This window comes from Drosophila innubila, chromosome X, assembly GCF_004354385.1.
Source record: "Drosophila innubila isolate TH190305 chromosome X, UK_Dinn_1.0, whole genome shotgun sequence".
NCBI classification, from domain to species: Eukaryota; Metazoa; Arthropoda; class Insecta; order Diptera; family Drosophilidae; genus Drosophila; species Drosophila innubila.
The window spans coordinates 12788822-12806778 of record NC_047626.1 but is presented as its reverse complement, the minus strand read 5'-3'; the positions used below and the strand labels follow the sequence as shown (position 1 = coordinate 12806778).

The 17957-nt window shown below is 38.2% G+C and overlaps 1 protein-coding gene across 1 annotated transcript in view; it reads right to left on the bottom strand.

Moving 5' to 3' along the window:
• Window positions 1-3618: 3618 nt before the first annotated feature.
• LOC117783981 (pneumococcal serine-rich repeat protein) overlaps window positions 3619-17957 on the bottom strand; it is a 32311-nt gene continuing 17972 nt past the window's right edge. Inside the window, 17 exon segments of the mRNA XM_034621570.1 lie at window positions 3619-4584; window positions 5258-5568; window positions 7364-7484; window positions 7486-7936; window positions 7997-9378; window positions 9537-9615; window positions 9617-9663; window positions 12322-12541; window positions 13530-13901; window positions 13967-14367; window positions 15115-15233; window positions 15236-15263; window positions 15796-15883; window positions 15987-16117; window positions 16179-16331; window positions 16396-16536; window positions 17211-17318. Of these exon segments, the coding sequence (XP_034477461.1) occupies window positions 3643-4584; window positions 5258-5568; window positions 7364-7484; window positions 7486-7936; window positions 7997-9378; window positions 9537-9615; window positions 9617-9663; window positions 12322-12541; window positions 13530-13901; window positions 13967-14367; window positions 15115-15233; window positions 15236-15263; window positions 15796-15883; window positions 15987-16117; window positions 16179-16331; window positions 16396-16536; window positions 17211-17318 (5094 nt within the window). The 3' untranslated portion in view covers window positions 3619-3642.

Below are 17957 nucleotides of genomic sequence, written 5' to 3'. Positions count from 1 at the left end.
AATTATATCTGTATCTCTTATGGCATGCCGTATCTCTGTGGGTGTGTGTGCGTGTGTATCTGTGTGTCTGTGTCTCTGTCATGTGTCCTGTGCTCTGTTGCAAATCATAGTTTGATGTAGTTAACGTTTAATGGATTTTTAGTTAAGTATAGTTAATAAGATTCTTTCGATTAGTTAGAAGTTAGTTATTATTATAATTGCTAGTTACGTGTCGTGTCTAAACTTTGTCACATTTTATATAAAAAGGAGGAAAAAAACACTTTTGTGGTCCCTGGCGTATGTATGTAATTTAATTGCCTCCAACATGCTACAACAATGACAAACCCAAAATCAAACTAATAATCAAAATAATTAATTTCATAAATATAATATTTATATATTTATATTTATATTATATATACAATATGTGTATATATTCGCTTAAGTGTATAGATGATTTCGAAATTTGCATTAAGTTGTGCTTGTCGTGGTGTTGGTTCGCTTATTAAATTTAGTTGGACTGCTTAGCTGGCTGTGACCCATTTATTGAACCCATTGAAATTGTTCCATTGAATTTGTAATTTTCGTTACCGATAACGATATACATAGTTATCGTTATCGTTCTTGTTATCGTTATCGTGGTGCTTTGTACAATGCAAACGGCGTAGAACTCAATCGCCGGCTAGTCAGTTAGTTAGTTAATAGTTGTTAGTTATTAGTTAATATTGTTAAATAGTATGTGTTTGCGTGTATATAGTATATATTTAGTATCTGAATAGAGTCTCGACTCGTGCTCCATCTACGGTACATACTATGCGATAGTTTTTTTTGTTCGATAGCATTTGCATTGAATAAGTTGTTACTTAAGTACAGTTAAACTTTTGGTTCTAGGCGCTACGAAACTCTACAGTGGGCGTTGACAAGGGTGGGCGTGGCCCTTGTCTCTATTTGTTTCGGGGCTTTATCCGCACTTCCGGCAAGTGTGCAGAGCAGAGAGAATCGGGATTCGGGATCGTGATAAGTAAATATGTAGCTCAACATTGACTCTAATAGTGTTCAGTGTTAATGTATTGGGGTTGTTTTCGCTTAGTTAAATTGTTGCAACAAGTTTTGGGTTTTTGTTTCAGGTAAAATATTTATATTAAAAACAGTTTTATAACATAATATACCAATTCTTGTTCTTTTAAAATTCATTTACATACATTTTTCCTTATTTTTCTTCATTATTATTTTCAATGTCAGTATGGTTTTTTTATGTTTTCTTTTTTTGTTTAGAAGTTACATTTAAATAGCGATTAGCTTATAAGATGGAACATTAGATTGGGAGTTTTGGTAAGATTTTTAGTAACCGTTTGCATTTGCTAAAGACTAAGCTAAAGACCCTTAAAAAGTCATTATGGGTTTAATGAAAATCTCTGGCGGTATGCAAAAGCTAATTGGAACCTGAAGGTTATAGTATGCAACTAACTCAATAACAATGTAGTACTAAGGAGGTCTTCATAATGGGATAAATGACATAGTTATGTATGGTGAAATTTTACAAATGTTATCCATGAATCGATGGTTGAGTGGTAGGTATATAGTATATATGTATATACGTAGCCAATTGGATTGCTAGACTAGTGAAATTATGAATGTATCAGTATGTGTGTACGAATATTTATATATGTATGTATGTATAAAGTACTGGGCATTAAAACATATTGATGTATTCTCTTGGATTCTAGACTAACATTGCTAAATTTTAAATAGGTAGACTAACGTTTATATAGGTATTAATATTCTAAGCTGAATGTGTGTGTGTGTTTGTTTATTACTCAATTCATTGTGGTAAAAAGCTTTCTACACTAAAGGCTCTATGTAATCATAGGTATTTGAGAGTACTTTTAAGTAGTCAGTAGTAAGCATATCTGCCAGTATGGATGAATACATGTAGATCATATTTTCATGTTTACTTATTATATATTTTATTATTTTAAATTGTTCTTCATATTGTTGTTGTTCTTGTTGTTGGATGTTGGATTGAATTGAATAGTATTTAAAACGTTTCTTAAATAGTTCTCTATATAAGTTATTAAAGCTTTCGGTTTTCATTACACTATTTCATATCATATTATATCATAACATAGTATATATACTTATATGTATTTTTATTTTATATATATATATATATATTTGTGAGTGTATATAACTACATACTTAATAGTCTCTAAGGATCAGAGGTATATACATTTTGTTTTGTTTGTTGTTGTCTTTTTTTTGTTTTTGTTTTTTTTTGCAATCGAAGTTAGCATATCCACCATATTCCAGGAACCCAAGCAAAGGAAAAGGAGAGCGTCTGGCAGGACAACGACAGGACTCTACACACGTCTTACATTCATATGTAAAAACTATGTAAAAATCAAAATAAATGTGCGCCAATCGCATGGACGCTATATTCAGGACGGTATAATGTGGGTAATTTCAACTGTCTAACACTCACAAGCTTACACACAATCATACACTCACATACACACTCATTAAAATACACACATCGTATATAAAATGTAAAGCTGTATTGTATTGAAGGCGCTGCCAGTGTTGGTAATTGGGCTACGTTTGACAATGGCGACGATAATAGTAATTTCAACTCTGATAAAAAGTTAGTAATTTTAGGAAAGTTCTAGGCAAAATAGCTCCATAGATTCTGTTTAAAAAAATCATTATAATATAAATAATTAACTTTGTTAAAATTCTCAATACTTTAAAATGTAAGTGAATAAAAAGAATAATAAGTAAAAATAAAGAATAATTATAATTTAAAGTTTATAAATTACAATCTGAATGAAAACATAGATGATATTTACAGGGTACGAGAATATATATGAATTTGTGAATAAAAATAATATTATTATTTTTATTTCAACTTGAAAACTGAATGTAGCTCTGATAGGCCGACATATCTAAAAAAAAAATTAGTAATTTTAGAAAGATTCTGTTTAAAAAAAAGCATTATAAAATAAATAATTAACTTTGTTAAAATTCTCAATACTTTAAATTTTAAATGAATAAAAAGTATAATATGTAAAAATAAAGAATAATTATATTTTTAAGTTAATAAATTACAATCTTAATGAAAACATAGATGATATTTAAAAGGTTTGCGAATAAATATGCATTTGTTAATAAAAATAATATAATAAATTGTTGGCAACATTGGTGTGCACACACATATGAAAACAAAAGATTATATATGTATGAGTATATGCTTTAAATAGAAATAGATTGTGAGATCGGGATTTAAGCATTGGAATAACAGTGGATCGCTTTGTTGTGTATTTGTATACTTTTGTGACTTTCGTGACTTTAAAACTACTTATTTATAATTTTCATTTGTATTTCTGATAATCTTAGTTATAATTTATTCTTTTTTATACTCTTTATGTGGGATTCTTTAGGGCTAAACATATATAGAATATATTATAGATATACCTCTATGTTCTTTCTTTGCGGATTTTTTGTAAATCGAAGTATGAGTGTAAGTCTGTGTGTGTGTGTGTGTGTGTGTGTGAGTGTCTGTAAGTATATTTAGTTGTTGTGCCTGTCCGAATTGCTTAGCTTAGTGTTAGTCCGTGTTCATGTCCATTACAGTTATTGTTGTTGTAGTTATGTCGATTATAGTTCTCAAAGTTTGTCTTTATCACGATCGATGCTCATTGCTTTGAAGATGCCACGTCCGATGCCATAGCGCAGGTTGAACTGATCCAGACTCGAGGCACGTGGTCGGGTGCTGCCTCTGCCGCTGCCGCTGCCACTTTGTGCCGCCAAAGTGACATCTGTGACGTCGGCAGTGCTGCGGCTGCTGACAACTTCAGTTGGAATTGTAGACGCAGCCAGGCGCTCCTCCGCATCGGTTTCACTGTACTCCGTTTCGGTGTCGCTGAACTTTCGACGTCGTCGCAGGAATGTGCTGCAGTGCCTCAGCTCGCCCAGGTTGTCGGAGAGGGAGTGGCCGCGTTTACGCTCCTGCCGCTCCTGTCGCTCCATCTCGGCCGCCAGCATTTGCACCTCCCAGTCGTTGTGGCCAGCCGAGCCGGATGCGGTGCTGGTTGTGGTGACAAGTGCTGCTCCGCTCAGCTCTTCTTCCGCCTCGTCATCATCGTCGTCGTCGCCGGCAATGTTCATTTTGCTGGACGATGAGCTCGAGCTGGAGCTCTCACCAATGTCCAGTATGACGCTATCCGACAATCTGGTCAAATTACCCGTCACATCGGAGACCATCATGCCACTGCCACTGCCACTGCCACTTCCATTGCCACTAGCTTCGCCAACGCCTGCAGCTCCAGCTGCCATGCTGCTGGATATGTGACGCTCATCCCAATCGCGATAGCCCGACATCATGGCTCCTCGACTGCTGTACCGCCCATTGCCGTGGGCGGCATAGAAGCTGGGATGACTCTGGGCATGCCGGGTGGTCAGTGTGCCCGGTCCGCTGTAGTAGCTGCTCGGACAGTTCAATGCATTGGCGGAGGCGGCATGATGTCTGCTGGGACCGGGCGATATGCTGCGTCGCCCACCCTGAATGGGCGGCGACGATGTGAACACAGTGTCAAGCGAGTCACCACGCTGTCAGACAGAGGGAGAGAGAAAAGAGAGAGAAAGAGGGACATATAGAGTGGTATTTTAAGGAGAGTTCAAAAATAACACTATGGGATTAACGTTTGTAGAGATCTGCATAAATTTATTTATGCAGATTTGCATATATATTTTCATAATATTTATTCTTCATAAAATTTATAGCTATATAATTATTAATTCTTGAAATGCAAGAAACTTTCCACATTCTCCATATTAAAAACACAAATAAAATTTATCGAAATGATCTGTCTCACATATTATCGAAATTAAATCACAACGAAATCAGCCCCAAAACAGATTTCGTAAAATCTCTTAGGGCTACCACACGTTCCGTATTATTTTTTTATTTTGCCTGGCAACCCTACACATTTTGTATGGAGCAGCTGTGAACAGCTGATCGACGAAACCAAAGTCTAATCTTTTTCAGGAATATCCTTAATATGTGAAAACTTAAAATTGATCGAAAAGTCAACTTCAAACTTTGAGAAAACTCGATATTTGAAACTCGGTCGATTATTTTCCGATATGTTTTTAATTTCTGTTTCTGTATAAAACTCGAACCAAAGTTAGGATTAACATTACTTTAGTAGAGGCCTTTTAAAATGAATACCTTTATCGAGTTTATCAACAAGCAGTTGTGTATCTAGAATTGAGTACTTACCATAAAGAGCAACTCGGCCGAGGATCCCGAGCTGCTATTGTCCTGCTCGCCAGGCTCGTCATCGTCCACGGATATCTGTGAGAGCTTCTCGCGCTTCAGTCTCCGCGTTGTGGACGCCACCGTTGACTTCTGTTCGATGGTGCGAAGTTTGAGCTGCAACTGGGCAATGATCGCATCCCGGCGACGCACCTCACCGGCCATGCTGGAGAATTGGGTCTCGAACTTGGAGTGCATCTCGTTCATGTGCGTCTTGATCACCTGATTGATACCATTCAGAATCTGATTGAAGTAATCCTGCGCCTCTGGAAATCCTTGAAGCACAATTCAAACATTTGCGATTCGTTAATAAAATCATTGAGACATTGGTTGGAACACCCTGTGCGTGCTGGTACAGTTGTGTGCGTTAAGTGAGTGACAAACAGTGTGAGACTGTGTGTGTGAGTGAGATAAATATATATATATACATATATATTTGTATATATATACATTCAGTGAGAGAGAGAGCGAGACAGCGACAACTACAACACAATTTAGCTGTTAGAGTCAAAGCGTTTATTTTTTTAGCACTACTTGTATGTACTTAGATTGTTGCTGCTTTAATTGCTGTTAGTTATTTCTAAGTGTGTGTGCATGTAGTGTTTTGTTGTGGTTGTTGTTCTTCTTGTAAATTACGTGTTGCTGTTGTTGTTATTAGGTAAATTAAAGTCAAATAAATGCATACATACGCAGTTACAGTTATTTATTTACACACATTCCCATACACAATACGAGAACAGCGGCTCCTTGAGGCTCGCGATGTCGAACCGACATAAAAACCAAAAAATCAACCAAAATCAATAGAAAATCATTTATGAACTACCCAAAATCCATTTCGAGAATTGCCTCTCTGTGCGTGTTTTGTTTTTGGTTTTTGTTTAAATATTTACAAAAAGCGTTGGCTAAGTGATCTGTGTGTTAGTCGCATGCTGAGCAAACTGTACCCGTTGCCTCTGTTTCATTCCATTGCGTTCCATAAGCGTGCGTGCGCGTGCTTCGTTAAGTTTCAAGCTCGATTTCGATAACCACGACAATCGTTATTGCTTGCGATTATCTCAATCTCGAGCCCGAACATTTACTGCCTGAAAATGCTTTTATGATTGTGCTTATTTTGTGTACTTACAATCTAAGTATATGTATGTATATACACATGTACCATTATTATTCACTTAAATTATTTTTCATTGTACTCGTTTTATATTACAAGTGGAAAAGATGATGCAAGTGAAAATTGAAAAAAAAAATGAGTAAAAAAACTGAAGTGTAACTAAATTAATGATTAGCTGTAGTTTTTTCTCGCTTAAAATTATATTTGAACTGTTTACTTTCTGATTTATAATACATAAGCTAATAATCTAATTATATTTGTATCAATTACTTAATATGATTATAATTATAGCTTAAATAAAGATATTCTACAAAATCTTAACCTAAATATTTATAGGAAGCATTCTATTTATGAGATCCAATTGGGAATTCAGAATTCAAATAATATCAAGTAATTACGAGTATATGAATAAAGAAGCCTTCATGCATACGAGTTGAGTTAATGTGGTTGAAATATTAAATATAAAATATGCCATATCTTAAAGAGAGCGACTGATTAGAGACAGAGAGAGAGAGAGAGAGAGAGAAAGTGATAACGATAGCAGAAGCATAGCGAAGCAGGTGTTATTAGACGAAAGACGCTGCAAAATGCATGCAGTAAGTATAACTGTAGGCAACATTACGGGTATTCCCTAACAGTATAACATTTTAAACTTTTATATTTGTACATGAAAAATAAAATCGATTTTAGTCGAGGTCAAATTGTTTTTGTCACGATATTGCAAAGGGAATGCCGCTAATGCTGACTAGAGTTACCACCAAATGACAAACGTTACAGGTCAGATTGTTAGCTTAAGGGCGTGGCAAGCGTTGCTCTGTCTATAAAAACTATGGTATTTGGTATTTGTAGGTATATAAGAAATATACTCGTTTATATATTATAGTATCTTTGGTGTTGGGTAAGATTAAAGAGATCATTCAAATATGATTATAGTTCTAAAGTTGCATAGATATGGCATTTACCTTCCAGTTTCGGCAATTGACCCTCACCGCCACTCAAAGAATTCGTCGTGTTTTGTCGGAGCTGCAAATTCAAATTCAAATCTGTGGATGTTGTGGATTGTGCATGAAATTCGGTATTCTGTGAGTATCTTATTTGACGAGGACATTGAGGAGCACTCGACCATATATGATGCCGATGACGATGCCGATGACGTTGCCAATGCCGATGACGTTGCAGCGCTGCCAACGCCAGCGATGACGCCGCCCAGTTGTGGCTCAAAGGCGAAACTCTCTTGCGGCGAATTCGTTGGCGTTACCAAGGCCAACGTCGGCGACCAGACCGACGTATCCGATGCCTGTCGTATGCCAGTTCCCGTTTCCAATACCGTTCCCGTTGGCGTATTATCTATACCGCTACCGTTACCGTTACCGTTACTATTAGCGCTAACATTACCGTAAGCGTCACCGTTACCGTTACCGTGCACGATCGCGAGCTTGTTGTTGTTGTTTTGGGCGAGGTTTGTGAGGTTGCCGCGACCGCCACCACCGCCGAGGGTAGCGTAGTGACCTTCCTCTTTGGCACTGGCGGGCGGGCTGGAAAGAGTTGAATGGAAGGTTACACTCTTCAAGAGCTTACTGTGCCTAGCCACGTACCCTTCCAAGGTCGGCTCCGTGAGCAGCACCCGCGTTAACGCGCTGACCTTTGCCTCATCTTGGGCACCATCACGATCACGATCAGCATCACGATCACGATCACCATCCGTATTCGCATCGCCTGCTCCTTTGTGGAGCTTCTTGAGAATGCTCTTGAGCCTGCGTCGCTCAACCGTTTCATTCGATTCGGGACTGAGTGGCATGTACTCCAATTGTTGCATCTGTTGTCCATGCTGCTTGTTGCAATTGCTATCCGATGCGGATGCGGATGCCGATGCGGACGCGGATGCCGATGCGGATGTATTGGTCGAAATGGATGTTGAGCTGGTGGTGGACTCGTAGGTGCTCAGAAACTGGGAGTAGATGCCGGAGGTGTCACTGTAGCAGCGATATAACGATTCCGGAATGGGCACGTCGTTGTTGTTGCTCGTCGATTTGGAGCAGTCCAAGCTGAAGCTGCGCGTCTGAAGCGCCTTCTCCAATTCGGCCAGCTTCTGTCGCTCATTGAGGATCTTGAGACGCTTCACAAATGGCAGGCCGCAATACTCCGGCGACAGATCGAAGACACTCTGATAGAACTTGCGTCCTCCACCATTGGCCATGTCTGCGCCCTCGGGCAGCTTCTGTTCCGGCTTCTGCAGGCGTAGGCACTCCCGTGTCGTGCTCAATGTGCTCCGCGTGCTCGATGAACACGTGCTCGAGCTGGAGGCATGCCCGTGCCCGTGTCCATGACTGTGACGTGGCGATCTTGAGCTACGCGCACTGTGATGCCTTGCTCGTCCGCTCATACCCGTGCCGGCGTCCATAAGCTGGGGAATATTGCTCAGCGAGTAGTTCTTGAGCGGCGTGTCCAGATCCGTATCGGGCGAGCAGTTGGTCAGACTCGTGTAGCTGGAGGACATGAGGGTTGCCAGCTTCAGCTTGGACCAGGGCTTAATGGGCGTGCCATCCGTATCCGTGTCGGATTGCATTGGTGTGCTCAGCTTGTGGGACGGTTTGATCACCTTCTTCGATATGGTAGATATGGTGGGCAAGCCACCAATTGACAATGAACCAGCCACAGTCTCCGGCAGCGTTTCAGCGGTTGCATGTTTGGCCACCACAGCTAATGACTTGGGTGGCTCCTTTTTGGCTATTGCTCCCGTGTTCAGTAGTGCTCCACTGGTGCCAGTGATGCTGCTGATCCCGCTGCCCACACCTTGCAACTGCTGAATCCTTTGCTTGAAGGAGACCTTCATCATGGGCTTGACTTGGGCTACTGTCAGTGACTGTCCAGTTCCAGCTGTGCCTGCACCCGATCCTCCTGCCATGCCAGCGACAGCTGCTGCTGCTCCACTTACTCCAAAGTCCACCTTGCTGCTGATATTCGGCGGCGTGTTGACCTATAAATAGTAGGATTTGGAGCAGAAAAGGAAATGAAGGAGACAATAATAGATTATAGATTATGCACTGAAATTGGCTGGCTAAGCGGTGAGCTGTGATGATATCTCAATGTCTAAATTAATTAATTGTGGTGGGGATTAACTGGAATTGGCATTACCATGACGACGCTACAGGTTTCACTAGAGGCGTTCGTTTGGGGCTCGTTTTTAATTTTCAACTGTTGCAATCTCTGGATCAGGAAAGCCTTCGTTGAACTCGCGTTCGGGCTCTTCCTGTATCGATTCCTGCGGCGATAACGTACACGTTACATGTGAGTGAGGTGGAGATTTCTGTGGTGGTGTGGACTTAACAGCTCGCTCTTCGCGATCCTAGTGCAAGACACATAAAGACACATACGAAACTACTATTTAGGAGCCGGGGATTTAATTACGAGTACATACAACATGACAAAATTAGCTGCATTTGCTTTTTCCATTTTGAATTGAAGCTCAAAATTAAGAGACATAATCGAAAAATTAAGGTAATCATAATAATAATAATGCTAATATAATTGGAGTAATGCGAAATGCGGTGTCTATGTGTGTGTGTGTGTGTCTATGTGTGTGTGGTGTGTGTTTGTGTGTGTTATGCCGTTTCTTCCATTGTTATCTCTCAATAGTCTCTGTACTATCACTTAGCCTTGTCTGTTGTGTATTATTGTAGTAGTAGTTGTTGTTGTTGTTGTTGCTGTCTCGATCCATTGAAAGAAAGAAACAAAAAGAAAGTAAGAAAATAAAATAATATGCAATAATATGCAAGCAGCTAAAGAAAGGGTCTAACGGCAGCAGCCAAGCAATTCTTCTGTCTCAGTCTTTGGTTTGTAGAAAGCAAGTTAAATATACAGTAAGCTTACATTCATCTAAACTTCAATTTCTTTTTTTGATACACTTAGTTTCGTTGGAATCAGCAGTCTTATTCTACAACTCTTTTTTATAGTTCTTTAGAATTTTTTTTCCGTAGAGTGTAGAGAATAGAGCTAGGTTAAGCTAAGTAGAGTATTGTAAACTCCTTGTAGAGCTCTTCAATAGAGCGTATTTATACCTCTACTGTAGAATTATTTTTTTTTTTTTTTTTTTTTTTTACTTTAACTATGTTATTAACTATTATTATTATGAGCACGCTACATGCTACTTAAAGCATTTTCAGAGTCATTTCAAGAATAAACAGAACAGGTAAGTTACAGATTTTTTTAACATGGCAGGGTTCGAACCCAGTTATTTTTCAAACTTCAGTTTTATTTATGTGATAGGTCGGCGACTCTAACAACTGAGCCACGGGACCACACGCTGTAGAATTATTGCTTCAAATTTACTCCATAGTTGTTGAGTTGGTCTACAGTCTAAATGTAATCGATGGAGCTCTATACACTACTCTCTACACTCTACTAAAAAAACTCTATAGTGTAGTTTGAGGCTTAATAAATTTGTTTGACTCTGGTATTGGAGAATTTAAGATTACAGAACATTAAGTAAGAATATGCAAACATATTTTCGGAAAAGATCTGGACTATGTTACATATTTTGTTCTTAAAAAAAACCAGACGCTTTTCTTTGCTTGGGTAATCGTAAAAAAAGAGCGTACTCACATAACATACACATGACATTTGTCAGAATAACTCCATCTGGTTTCTTTCACAAGCTTCGTTGGGTGATAACAGTGCCAGCAACAGAACACTTTTCCCTTCTATAAGCTAAAACTGTTTTTTATAGTTATACCCGTTACTTGAAAAATAAGTAAAAGGGTATATTTTGTATGCAACAGGGAGAAGGAGGCATCTCTGACCCTATATAGTATATATATTCTTGATCAGCATCAACAGCCGAGTCGATATAGCCATGTGTGTCTGTCTGTCCGTGTGAGCGCTTAGATCTCAGATACTATAAGAATATCCCGTAGAACAACAGTTATGGCGAATTAATGTTTTCAAAGCAATACAAGTAATTCTTTTAAAGTACTTTTATTTATATTGAAATACGTAACGGGTATCCTATGGTCAGGATCTCAAATATAGCCTTTCCGACTAGTCTATTTATTTCGATTTGAAAAAAAACTTGATCTGCTTAGGAGATAGCTCAACCTAAATAAAAAATTTGGTGTCGCTAGCTCTTACAGCCCCTGAGATCCAGATGCTCGAGATGTGTAATATATATCCCATAAAAACGGAAAATCGTATAATGTTTAAGTACTCTGCTAAGTATTTATTTTCCTTCTCTATATTAAATCGAAATTATGAACAGTGACAGAAACATCCTAAAGTTAAATTTCTATATTATAACAGTCTTTCGATTGAATTTATTTTTCCTAAATGGTTTCTACTCATCCCATTCATCATTAAGCATCTTTTTAGTTTTGTTTTATTATCGGATTGCAGAACGTGCTTCTTATAAAATGATCAATTGAACTGTATAACAAGTTAGTTAATAAATAGAACGTGTTATTGAAGGTGCACTAAAAAAAAAAACAAGTCAATATAACTGTAAACAAAGCGACAAAAAACAATTTGAAGAATCAGATAACAATAAGGGGAAGCAACACTCAATGCGATCAAAGTATGGAATACGCAAAGAGCGGGTTTTTCAAGTGTTTGTCGGTTAAGTGTGTTAGCATTGTTGTGTGTACGTCTGTATAAGTGTTGTTTAGTTAATAATTGTACCATTGAAGGCGGTATCTGTGGCAGGAAACACCATTTAAAGCTTATGAATAATGAGGCGATACACAAATTTAACGAATTGCGATTAAGAGTGTTGAATTGCGATTGCGAATGCGAATACGAAATTGCGATTGAAAATTTGTGTGTAAGGAAAACCGAGCTGGGTGTGGTGTGATTATGGTGGTGGTGATGGTGGTTGTTGGTGTGTGTAATGTGGTGATACTGAGCAACTCAGCTCACTGTTCCGACTTACCTGCTTCTCTTTGAGCAGACGCAGACGCTGCAGGAGGGGCAGACCAGCACCAATGGGACTGGGAGTCTTATCATGCAGCTCATCCTTGGCATCGGCACTTTCCGCATCCTTCTCATCGGATCGCACGCGGGACATGCGTTTCAGCATGATCTTACTGTTGCGGGGTGAGGTAATATGCAGCGGTTGCATTTCCATCGATTCATCACTCTTGCGGCAAGTCCTTAAGAGATCAGAACGGTTAGATCGTTTGTTGTAAATAACCAAACGAGAGATGAGCATGGTAAGGGAAATGGGCGAATTCTAAGACTCTTCGGTAACGGTAAGAAAAACAATTTTCGACTATTGTAAAATCAAAATAATTAGTGCTCGATAAACACTACTCATTTAGGTGAACGTGTTCATTTGTTCCTTTTTTCGCTCACTTGTTCACTCTTCAGGCTTTTTTCACGACCACCCACATTTGCCACATTTGCCACATTTGCTCACATTTGAATGTGGCTCATTTTTGGCCATCCACGACCAAATGTGAAACTTTTAAGACATTTGATATTCATCCAAAGCAAATCAGCTGCTCGGTTTCTGTGCACAATTTATAAAAAGATGACAATAACCACATTTCAATATTTATTTTGATATTAGAATTGGCGCAAAATTAATGCCTACCGTTTTATAGAAGAAAGCAGCTGGTTAAGGTGATAATTGCTTTTATTTCTTGAGTTTATCGATAAAAATCGGGCGTTCGATAAAATATACGGAAATTCGTAGGGGCGAATAGCAAAAAATCTTAACATTCATTATGAATGAGCCAAAATGATCATTCGGTATTTGTACTGAAATGAAGTCCACATTCATGCCGAATGATGAAAATGGCGTCGAATGTGCCATATGTGCTGTCGTGGAAATAGGCTATTAGTTACGATTAAATGTAATGCAATAATTATAATAGTAAATAATACATTTCCATAATTTATAAAAGGAATGTGAGAAAACAAGAGCAACTAAACAGAAAGGAACAACTGAGCAAAAGTTAGCAAGTCGAGTTAGAAACATGTTCACTTGCTCACTTTACTGAGCAACTCTGTCTTGTTCGCTCTCTCGTGAGCTAATGAGAAAACTATTGAGTTACCCAGAGTATAGGAACGAATTGCATGGGCACTTTTGAGATCGGGGCACATCTCTAGTTCGAGTTATTGGGGAACTGCACTTGCCTGGACTTTTTGAGCACATTGCGGAAGCCCTTGACATCGTGCTTCAGCTTGTCCACGATCTTTTTGGAGGCACTGTTCTCGCTGCTGTCGCTTTGATGCACTTGATGGTGATGCTGTCCATGCACATGCGGATGCGGATGCGTATGAGGATGCGGATGATGTGGATGCGCTGCTGCGTAGGCTGCATTCTCCTTGTCCAGCTGCGCCTTGGCGTACTTCTTGTTCACACACCGCACCTCCATGAGTCGCTTGCGTCCCAGTGTCTGCAGGATCTCCTGAGCATCCGGGTAGTCCTTCATGGCGGCCAGCACATCCTCGCGCGACAGCGAAAACAGCTCGGAGTAGCCCACTGAGCGGACATCTGCAGTACGTCTGCGTAGATAAATAGATATACACAAGTAGATTGTGGGAAAGCTCAACTATCAATCATTACTCACTTGTTGAGGCCATCCAGATTCAATATGCCGATCTCTCCGAAGAAATCACCAGCCTTCATGGTAGTCAGCACCTTGCCCGTCTCGCTGAGCACCTCCAGTATACCATCGGCAATGATAAACATCTCGCGGGCAACTTCACCCTTGCGGCATATCGAGTCGCCCGGCGTAAAGATGTATGCCTTCATTTTCAGCACCAAATCGTGCAGAAACTCCGGCTGGCACTCTTGGAATATGGTCACCTTTTTCAGTACACTTAGGTTAACATGTAAGGCCAATTCGGTTTTCAGTTTATCGGGCAGCAGGCCCAATGCAGTGTTGATATCACCGCCACCCTGTATGCGACCCCGAGACCAACTATAGTCGTACCATCGCAGCACCCGACGCTTCATACCCCCGGGCACCTGAAATACACAAAAAAAAAGGTTAGTTGAGATCTCAAGTCATTTTATATTCTACAAGTCTTTAAAGTTGTCTGAAAAAAGAACTGTGATTTTCATGTGATTTTCATGATTTTCATGGACATCAAAATACTAAACGAAATTTTACATTCAATTATGTGTTCTATTTACGCAAAAACAATTTTCCCAAATTTTTTCCATTCCTCCAAAACAAAAATTCTTAATTCTTATTTTGGTTTTTTTTTTTTCAATACGAATTTTCATTTGAATCTTTAAATTTGTTTAACATACCAATTGGTTCAAAAGACATTAAACTGAACTTTTTTTTTGGATTTTTGCTTAAAGTTATTGAATAACTCTTAATTTTGACATTTAACATAAAAATCAAAAATAACATTTATTTTAGATTTTTATTGAAAATATTAAGAATAAGTGTTATTTTTCAACTTTTACATAAAAATTGTTATTAAATTATTATTTTTTACTTTTTTTATAAAAATTAAAAATAAGTGATACATCGTATCTTTTAAATAAAAGTTTGGAAATAATTGTTATGTTGAAATTTTTGTTTTTAAAACTTATAACTGTTACGGTCCCTGCTTTTAAGTAATTTTATAAAAAACTGAGATTTGAGTGAGTGAGAAACCGAGCAGTTTTGTAAATTTGTTTCTGCTTTGACGTGAGCAATTTATGGGAATTATGCAAGTGTAGACTGTTATTTGGGACCTCTTATTTATACAGTGCACTCACCTTATGATGTCTCATATAGGTCTTGGCGCCATCAAGTAAACGCTCGAACTCCAGACGATTTGCATTACGATTGGTTATCACATTTCCCACTTGGCCCACAATTGTTGCGAAGATAAAACGCCAATTAAATAGCTGACGATTGTAAAATATACCTTTTGGGGCGAAATCAGACAAAGAAAAACAGATTAGATGGCTGATTTCTAAAAGGTTCTAAAATGTAAGTATGTGGAGGGAGAGACAAAGATTTTTGCTAGGCGAGTATTACGATAGTTTAATTTTTCGTGTTTTTTTTTATCGTTCAGCGAATGTTATAACAATGAGGACAACGAATCTTCTCGCTTTCGCTCTCTCTGTCTCTCGCTCGATCAATCAAAGTTTTCGAAAGCACATTTCAACGCATTTTGTGATTGTCTCAATTCGAAATAATTTTTAAGCATTGAAGAATTACATAAAAATATCATTGAAGTTGTTAAAGGCTGTCGCACGCTTTCGAAAACTTTGAAAACTTTAATATTCGGTTTTATAGAGTGGGAGCCAAAACATTGATGATTGCAACAGTTCAACCAAAGAGATTCAGGGTTGAAATTATCGAACTGGTGGACAGCCCCCAACAAATTAAATGATATTGATATTAATTGATTTGATTAGTTTCGAGGTTATAGAAATATTGATCTTATCATCATACCCATAACTAGAGCCAAACTGTAGCAGTCGTGATTTGATGCCACGTCGTGGTATTGATCTGGGGCCGTCCACCGAAAAGTTCGGTCTGTTGTTCGATATGTGTAATTGAAAATGTAATGAAAAAAACAGCAAAACAAAACCGTCCCGCCCCTTAGCTCTCATGTCTTTTCACCCACTTGCATACTCACTCTGCATTCGTCTCTGGCGTGGGCAGATCTCCAATCGTGGTCAGCGTCAACGTTGACCAGTACAAGCTGCCCAGATATTTGCGCGTCAACGTCGCATAGTCTCCCGGTCTATACGGATAGACCCAATCGCCCTATGTTATCAGCAAGTTTAGCATGAAAGTTCAATAATTAATTTATTCAAATTGAACTCACCTGAAAACCTTCCGCCTCGGAGAGTAAAAAATAGAAACAACCGAACCAATGCGCCAGTATTAATAGGATATGAATTAGATTAACAACGCGCCATAAATTTGGCCAAACTGTTCTACTCTCTACGATGTAATAAAATCTCACAGATCGATATACCTGCAAAGATGCAATGATAAAAATGTATCAAATATGATTTTCCATTATCAGCCATTCTACTTACTTTAAAAAAGCGCGGAAAACGCAATAGCGGCTGTGTTCCCATCTTCAACTGCAGCAGATCCAGTGGAATCAGCGCTATCATATCAAAGATGAACTCACGCGAGTGCACATAATGACACGCCAGCTTCTTATCATCATATACCTTGAAAGTATATATATAATTATAATCCACATAAGTATTACTTCACTCAAAACATCTCAAAGAACCCAAGGCTGCAAGTCTCTCAAATTGTAGAGTTTATTTTTTAACACTATGTATATAATTGTCTGCTATAGAAAATTTACAAATTCGAAAATTTGGATGTTGAGAATAAACCCACTTTAAACATTTTTTTGTTGTTGAACTCTTTTTTTTAATATTTAAAATATAGAATTTTTTTGGCTTGACTTTGTGATCAGGATTCGAGAATGTCATGAACGTTTTTAAAAATCTTTAGTTTCTCTGACAGAATATATATTTTAATCATTCATATTAGAACTTTAAAAATCATTACTGAGTTCAGTAAAAGCTACAATCTAACTGTTAATATTTCACGTATATTTTAAATAGTCAGAAATACTAACCAAAACTATTCAGAAAAAAGAGTCACTTTGTTTACCAAGATTTGTACTGTCATTTTTTTTTTATAATAAAATATATAATATATACAAACTTGCTTTCCCAACTTATTTTACCAACAAACTTGTTTTCAGACGTATTTGAACAAAACTTAAGTCATTACGGATCAAAAGTTAAATGTTCATGATAATTTAATAGTTTTTTTTTTTTAAATTAACGTATAAAAAGTTGGGAAAGGGGGAGGGGGATCTACTTACCATAAGGCCCTGTTCCAGATAGCCTGTGCGTAATTGAACTATTATATCTAAAATAAATACAACATCTGTCATTGAATCGCAGATGAGCCAAAAGGTAGGCACAGATTGCTGTCAATTGTCCAAATAGAAAAGGTAATGAGGTAAAAAAGTATAAAATTGGAAAAAATTAGTTGAGATTTTCAATTAGTTGCTCGGTTCACATTTAACGAACTCAGGTCAAGGGTACTTATTTTGGCAATGCATTTCACAATTGCAAATTAGACTGAGATGGGAATGGTAATGGGAAATAGGAATGCGGTAGAGGCCTCCTACACAAATGGCAGGTTGACAAAAAGGTTGACTAACAACAGTTACAACAGCAACAACAACGACAACAACAAAAAGGCAACAACTGTGCCACATTACGAGGCTAAAGGTCAACGGCGACGAGTGTATCACATGCCATGCCAAAACCCAAAGCTATATAAATTGGCCGGCTATTGTTGTAGCTGTTTGGCAACCCTTAGCCAGCTCTAATCTCATGACAAGCACTAGTTAACTGGGCCCGTGTACAAACATTTGCACAGGTCCAAGTCGTGGGAACAACCCACTAAACAGAAGAGCCAAACAACCGACTAACCAACCGACCATTTAGCTTATGAGATGACTGCGTGTCTTTTAATTGAGTCATTACAAGGCTAAGGCCAAAAAAAAATGAAAGTAAGAAGCCTGACTAACAAATACCCTGTTCTCAAATGATGCCAAAAA